General features: G+C 40.8%; 1 protein-coding gene across 4 annotated transcripts in view; it reads right to left on the bottom strand.

Moving 5' to 3' along the window:
• Positions 1-8,043, bottom strand: part of MYO3A (myosin IIIA) — a 310,475-nt gene that overhangs the window by 300,813 nt on the left and 1,619 nt on the right. For all 4 annotated transcript variants that reach the window (XM_019508276.1, XM_019508274.1, XM_019508275.1 and 1 more), the window contains exon 2: positions 3,143-3,277. In XM_019508276.1, coding sequence (XP_019363821.1) covers positions 3,143-3,277 — 135 coding nt within the window. The remainder of the gene's footprint in view (positions 1-3,142; positions 3,278-8,043) is intronic.

Below are 8,043 nucleotides of genomic sequence, written 5' to 3' on the forward strand. Positions count from 1 at the left end.
GTCTGTCCGTCTGTTCTTTTCTTTCCTTCACTGGAGTGACAGGTATTGTTCTGCGTAGGGCTGGTTTAGGTAATTTAGGGCTGGAGTTAAGATAGACAGCCTTATAAAAAGCAGTACCAGCAAACTGTGAGGGCAGCAAATAGAGAGGGAATTTTCTTAGGGAACTGTCTGTGGAGGGAGCCAGGGAGCAGGTGACTCTGTGTGTGTGTGTGTGTGTGTGTGTGTGTGTGTGTGTGTGTGTGCGTGTGTGTGTATGCATGCACATACGTGCAAGGGTCTTGGTGTGGGTGTTTTGTGTGTGGGTTCTTGTGGTGTGTCTTTCCCCCATTCCCCCTCTCTCTTTTTTTTCTCCTTACAGAACAGGTGTTCTCCAGGGAGGAAAGAAGACACAAATGGAGTCTGGTGACCAGCACGGGATGTGCCAGGTCTCCGTTCTTCCTACAGGGTCAGGACCACTTAATCTATATCAAGTGTAAGCTGATGTCTGTCCTTGAGGAGAAGATTCAACAATTGGAAGCATGGGTATTCACATTACATTGCACCAGGGACCACAAAGATTACTTGGACAAGAGTTACAAGAGGCTGGTCTTGGAGATGGTAAAAGGCAATGAGGAGAAGTGGCAGCATGTGACTACTCAAAGCACGAAGGCCCACAGAATTGAAGAGCAGCAAACTGGAGTCAGCAACTGCTTTCAAGCACCCTGCAGTGGAACCGCTGAGGAAAAGGCAGAGGAGAGGACATATGCAAGCATAAGGCAGAGGAGGCAGCAACCTAGACAGCAGGAACTGCAAGTCCCTAAGACCAGGGGCTCCAGGACCACTGCACCAGAATAAATAGAAAAGTGGTGGTTAGTTGGTGACTCCCTTCTGCGGGGGACAGGCACCAGTGTGCCGTCCGGAATGCAGAATGTCAGAGAGAGAGTACCAAAGCTCATCCATCCTTCAGACTACCCCTTCCTGCTTGTCCATGTAGGCACCAATGATACTGCCAAGAATGACATTGAGAAGATTGAGGTGACTATGAGGCTCTTGGCAAGAGGATTAAGGAGTTTGGAGCACAAGTGGTGATCTCATACATTCTGTAGAAGGCAAGGGTTTAGGCAGAGACCATCTTATTCTGGAAATGAACATGTGGCTGAGATGGCGTTGATGGCCGTGTTGACATGAAGGCATTGGCTTCTTAGACAATGGGTGGATGCTCTTGGGAGAAGGACTGTTATTAAGAGATGGGATCCATCCAAGGAGAACATCTTTGGGCATTGTCTGGCCAACCTATTAAGGGATGTTTTCAATTAATTTCCATGGGACATAGTGAGGAAAACCCTCCAGCAACACGGGGGAAAGGACTCAAAGAAGCAACTTAACTCTGGGTAAGGGCCAGAGAGCTACAGGACTGCAACAAGTGGTGCGAAAGGGAAGTGAGTAGGTCAAAATGAAAAAATATGTCCAATGCATGTATACAAATGCAAGAAGTATGAGAAATAAACATGATGAGCTGGAAGCTGCAGCCTGTGAAAAGAACTCTTATCTGACTGGTATCACAGAGACATTGTGGGACAGCTCTTATGTCTGGACTGCCATGAGGAGGCAAAAAGGAGGACACAGAGATTTACAGACCGGTTAGCCTCACTTTACTACCTAGGAAGCCACTGGAGCATATCCTAAGGAAGGCCATTTGCAAGCATCTGGGGGAGAAAAGGGTGATCACAAACATCCAGCATGGATTTACAAAAAACAAATCATGTCAAACAAACTTGATCTTTTTTGACAAAGTAACTACTTGTGGGGGGTGAAGGGAAGGCTGTGGATATAGTGTATCTGGACATCAGCAGGGCTTTTGACAGGGTCCTGTACAACCCTCTCAAACACACTGGATAAATATGGGCTAGATAAAACTGCTATAAGGTGGACACATAACTCACCAGCTGCAAGCAAAGGGTAATTATTAATGGGTCCGTGTCAGAATGGCAAGAGGTTTTGAATGCAGACCTACAGGGGCCTTTCCTGGGTCTGGTGCTGTTCAACGTGTTTATTAACAATTTGGATACTAGCATAGAAAGTTTTTTGAACAAGTTTGCTGATAAATCAAAACTAGGAAGTACTGCAAAAAGGTTGGAGAATGTCAGTGCAAAAGGTGAATGCAGTTTTGTGATGAATCAATAGAAACTTTGGGTGCAATACCTGTGAGGTGATAGTGCCTCTCTACTCGACACTTCTAAGGCCTCATCTGGTGTACTGTGTGCACTTCTAGGCTTCACATTTAAAAAAGGACATGGAGAAGTTAGAGAGGATCTAGAGGCAGGCAACAAAAGGGCTTGGAAAGGAAGTCATATGAGGAGAGGCTGAAGGAGCCAGGCTTGTTCAGCTTGTGGAAAAGGCACTTAAAAGGGGACATGATAGCAGTCTTCAAACACTTGATGGGCTGCCATAAGGAAGAGGGAAGGCACCTTTTCTCTCTCGCTACAGAGAGGAGGATGTGGACAAATGGCCTAAAGTTACAGTAAAGTAAATTTAGATAGTGTATCTGGAAAAAACTTCTCCACTGTTAGAATAATGAGGCAGTGGTATAGACTGTCTAGGGAAGTTGTGGCAAAGGGTATAACGGCAGAATGGGGCTGGTTTACTTGCCTGCTCTTTTCCCATTTTATTACTGCATACAGACTTCAAAAGTTCATTCATTTCTACTACATCATGGAAAAATACATCATATTGGCAATATTTTACTTATGCATTTACACTAACTTCTACCTATTCAAACAAATACTACAGATGGAAAGTTTATGCCAATCTTCACAAAACTTTTTTCACTGAGGTAAGAACTTCTACTAATATAAGGATATATAATAATGTAAAAAATGCTATCTTATTTTAAAGGTTTACCCCTAAAAGGCATATGTTTAATAAGAAGGTTATAAATAGTTAAAAAGGTCTTTCAGGAAATAGAGAAAAATCAAAGAATTATATGAGAGTGCCAAAGGGCTACAATACTATGTATGAACTGTGTATGGAGTCATGCTGGAGAAGGTATCAAGTAAAGAATTTGTTTTTGATGGCATGCATTCAACACTGAACCAAGACTGTGACTAGAAAGAAATCTGTTGTATTGTTTTTTAAGAAGTAACAAATATTACAAATTACTTACCTCAAGAACCAACCAGAGCTGGTCTCCATTCTTCACATCTTTCTTGTAGTACATTCCATAGAATTTGACTACATTGGGATGATCAGAAAGAGCTCTCAAGATGTTGTACTCTGCTTCAATTTCTTCATCAATGTCCTATGGTCATCACAGAAATAAACAGCAGTTAGCAAAGGCAAAGCACATACAAAGACCACCCCAACCCCGCTGCCCCCACATTATTTTCAAGTTATTTAGATTGCATTTAAAATACAGCAACATCAAAAGAAACATTAGTTCATCTTTTACAGTACCGTAAGGTATATATTTCAGGTATTTCAGTCCCACTGAATATATTTAACTGTATAGAACAAAGACCACCTCTGTTTTACATCATCTTCTATCAATTTAAGCCTGTGAAATCACACATATGGCCCGGGCTATATCTGGCCCATGGAACCATTGTCTTGAGCCCACAGAACTCCTGGTGGTCCTGGGAATTCAGCAGTGGGGTGAACAGAGGTTGTCTTTGACAGCAAAGAGGGAAGCTATGGCTACACCGACACAGCACTACTTGTTTCACCGGCATGTGCCCCACCACTGCCGAGGAGTGGAATGAGTTTGACACCCCTAATCTAAGCTAAAGCACGGGGTGGAAGAGAGGCCATCAGAAAGAAGACACTCTTGTGTTTCAAGTAGTCACAATTTGATGGGGGCCTGCAGGAAGCCAAACCAGCCCCCAAAAGTGGGCACTGCTGACCACTGTCACTTCATCCAAAGAGATATTACTGAACCCCCTAGAAGTATCTGCCGTTTCTCTCCTCTGGGATATTCCTGCAAGAGAGCCAGTAACATTCCTACCACTTGCCCTCCCTTTAGTAGTGGGCTCCATTAGTTGAAATCTTGATTTATTGCCTTCCCCCTGTGACAGAAGACCTTAGCTCAGCCACCTTCTATTAGCAGCACTCACCCAGCATCCAGTACATAGAAATATTTGCTTTGAAGGAAACATTATTAAAAAGTGACAGCATCAAGGCTGAATTTGAAATTTTACCAGAGTAATTGAATTTTACTGACCAATACTATCTCACTGTTTTCTTATGCTCTCCTGTCGCTCATTTGTTGTCTTTTGTTTCAGGTTGTTCTTTAGTCAGTAACAGCAAAAGAAAATATCTCTTGGTACTAGGCACCATACATTCACCTACCAACAAATCCCAGATCCATGACCAGAGTTCCTATGTAATAATGGCTTAAAATTAAAACTTTATTACACTAAAAATATACTGTAACTTTTACCCAGCTAGATATGGTCTAAAAATCTTACATGTGCAAGGTATCCTGATCCTGATAGCCAGATATTGTGATGACTATGAGAGTGAAAATGGTAATTTTGGAACAAGGTAGAATATAACAGCTTGGGATATGCTAAATACTGATATTTACTCTCCAAAGAACACCAACCACTTTATCTAGTGAAGGCACCGGATAAGCTTCCCTCCCTTGACAGTGGGACCCATGTCTTCTCTCAGCATGAAGTCAGAACAGCCACTGTTGCTTTACTCTCAAAGTCCCTGACAGAAGAGACCACAGCATTTGTTTGGGTCCCACTGAATCACTCAGAAATTTGGAGTCATGTCTCAGACTGTCTGGAGTTTCTGAAGTGCAGAGTATACAAGATCTGGATTCTAGGGGAAGCCCAAAGTTAATGGGGCTTTGTCAAGGACACACAGAAGAACACTACTAGCCTCTGCCTGAATTATTGCATCCATCCTTAGGGACAGGGAGATCACAGCAGCAGCCCATCTGGTCACACGCAGAGATATGGGACAATTAAAGTGATCACAACTGCCACCTTTTCTCTTTTAGATCTTCATGCACATGGATATACATATTTATTCCAGATAATATAACTTCAACTTGTATTATCTACATAAAGCTGTTGTACAAACAGCTGCCACGATTTCAAATGCCAGAAACACCAGTATAGAGGATGATCACCTTCACGACACCTTTGTCTGGGTCCCAGAGAAAACTGACTCCAAACATCCTCTCTGTCTGGCTGGGCAGGCCAAACACCTCAGTAATAGGCAACTGCCTAATGCTGAACTCAGATAAGATGGAGGTTATGAGGCCAGAAGAAAAGAAGTGCTAGGCAGTTCCAAGGTCTACTCTTACCTGGCCCCTGAACAAAGGCATCTACCCTCAAAATGCCTTCCCCTCTCCTCTGCTCAGGGCTCCAATAATTTATCTTGTACACCATCTCCCCACTGGATTCTGAGTCAAATTCAAGGTTTCACTGCTAGTCTTAGGCTAGGTACGGGAAGGGTCTTGAACATGGAGAGCCTTTGCTTGTGACAACAATGTCCTATGAGATATCTTGGAGGTAAGACCTGCTAACTTCAGTAACTAAGCTTGTGAAAAATAGAGGGAAGGTTAATTCAGCCATCTGCCTGAGGCTGGGGTGCTTCTCAGAAATGCCCCAATCTTCCAAATGACTGCAAACTTTCTTCTCAACATGAGTACAGTACTTTGACAAATACTAATCAAGATATTGCTGAAGAACAGAAAAGGAAGAAGAGTAAAATGCAAGGTAAGAAGGGGGGAGAAAAGAATAGGAGTAGAAGGGTATAAGTCATTAGCAAAAAAAGCCTGCACACAAAAAGCCAAATGTTACAAACAAGTACATGGTAGCCCTAGCTGCCTCAGGGAAACTAAGATGAAAATTAGCCCACTGTCCTCTTGTGATTTAATGGAGGTTATTGTCTCCTGAGGGGCATTCAGATTTTATGTGATTTGTATCATTACAGGAAGAAATGAGAGCATAAGAGAGTATGAATAGACTATTCATTCTATCAGTAATGGAAAGAAAAACTGCATTTCATGAGGGAAGAGAACTAGATATATTTTATTAAGATTAGTGTATATATTATAAAAATAATTTCATAAAACCCAAATTGCTAGTAAAGGCTACCTTCCTAGAAGCAAGAAAAGGGATTTTTTATATTTACATAACTGACACGTATTTTTAAACTGAACTATCCATCAAATGCTGCTAATGCTTTCTAAGCAAGAAAAAGATGAGATTGAGAGCATTTTTAATCCAAATGATAACATTGCTATTTTTTTCACAAATATTCTTCCTGTTTCACTTTTATACCTTTTGAACTGAATTTAACCCATAAAAGAATTCAAAATGATTAGAGAAAGACACCATCACAGTCTCATATCACTCAAAATATGGTAATTTATTAGAATTATTTGAAAATACAGACTATGTCTTACATAGTCATAATGTTTGTCCATCTCTCCAGTTTGACCATAAGGCATAAATTAATAAGAAATAAAACTATATAAAATAATAAGAAGGGAGCAATTAAAATGCTTTTTTCTTTATTGCAATGGCTCCCTCTGCAGCCATTAATGATTCTTTCAGTTTATTATATTCCAGGAAGAAATACTTTACTGAAAATAGAGCCGATGGAATATTAGCATGTAACTGTATGCACACGCAGATTAGGTACATTGGACCTAGTGGTGAGATGAAGAGTCATATTAAGTGTTGTTTGTTTTTTAAGGATAAAAATTTAAAGCAAAACCAACTAGAAATTAATTTTAAGAGTTCTGTGTCTAATGCATTTGACTTGCTAGTTACTGGCAACCTGCTCATAGCCTAGCTATTTGTCTACAGAATCAAGTGCCTATTTCTAGGGCTATTAAATTTGGTTTACAATTAAATAAACATTTTCACAGAAAAGTTGAAAAATTCCAGTTTTGCATTTTCAGCTGAAAATTATTTAATTTTGAATGAACATTCTAAACGTTTTGGATGAATTTGGAAAGATTTTTTTTTAACAGAGTTGTTTTGTTTTTCTTTAACTAAAATTTTGGCCCAAAGGATAAGTCATTATTTTCAACTAACGTTTCCATTTAAAAATATTCATTTTCTCACCAGCTTCACATATTTTCCTTATTCTTCCCCAAATGATTTTTTTATTCACTATGTTCCTCCCACTCTTCCTGGTTCCTTTGAATTCTCTTTCCTCCTTCTCTGAAGCATTTCTCCCTCTCTTCAACTCACCCCTGTCATCACCCCTATCTCTTCTCACCTTCTATCTTTATCTTGTGTCTTTTCTTTCCTCTCAAGTACTCCCAACACTGCTGTTTGTTTCCCCACTTCCTTCAGTAATTCCTTCCTTAAGCAGTGACTGGTTAGGGAATGTTCTTGCATGCCTGCAAAATACATTGATTCACAAATACTTCCTGCTATGCAGGCATTCAGATAAACTTGGATTACAAGGGAGCTCTGATTACTCACAGTCAGCAGTAAGACTGAAAGACCCTGTCTACAGAAAGCAGCAAGAATCTGTAAAATGTTTTGGTGCATTTAAATTTGTTTCATTAAGACTGCAATCTCTTGGCTGTGAATCATTTTTGCCTTTGAAAAGTGACATGATGATAAATGGAGAGTGGGTCCTATTTTTTGCACTGAAAAAACTAGTGAAAAACAGAAAAAGACTAACATGAACCACAATGCAAAATAATTGTATTGTAGGTTCGTGAAATTAATACATTTCACAGAGCTTTAGGCAACAAGGAAGTATTCTGATCATCTGATCTGACCTTTTCTGTGACACAAGCTATTTAACTGAAACAAGTAGAGATGTCTCATTGTAACTAGAGGTGCACCGATATATTGGTCCCATACTGTATCGGCACCAATATAAGGAAAATTGACATTATTGGCAATTGGCTTTTTTTGGCTGATGTTGCTGATAATGTCACCAATAAATGCCCTGTGCATGCGTACAGCTGCAGTGCAGCATGCAGGTGACCAGGAGCTCAGCCTGGCAGTGTGGAAAGCGGCGTCCGCCTGGTAAATCTGTTGTGGGGGAAGGGGGGTGGGGGGGGCGCAGACTGAGGTCCCC

The sequence above is a fragment of the Gavialis gangeticus genome, unplaced genomic scaffold (assembly GCF_001723915.1).
Source record: "Gavialis gangeticus isolate Ggan-Ray unplaced genomic scaffold, GavGan_comp1, whole genome shotgun sequence".
Taxonomy (NCBI): domain Eukaryota; kingdom Metazoa; phylum Chordata; order Crocodylia; family Gavialidae; genus Gavialis; species Gavialis gangeticus.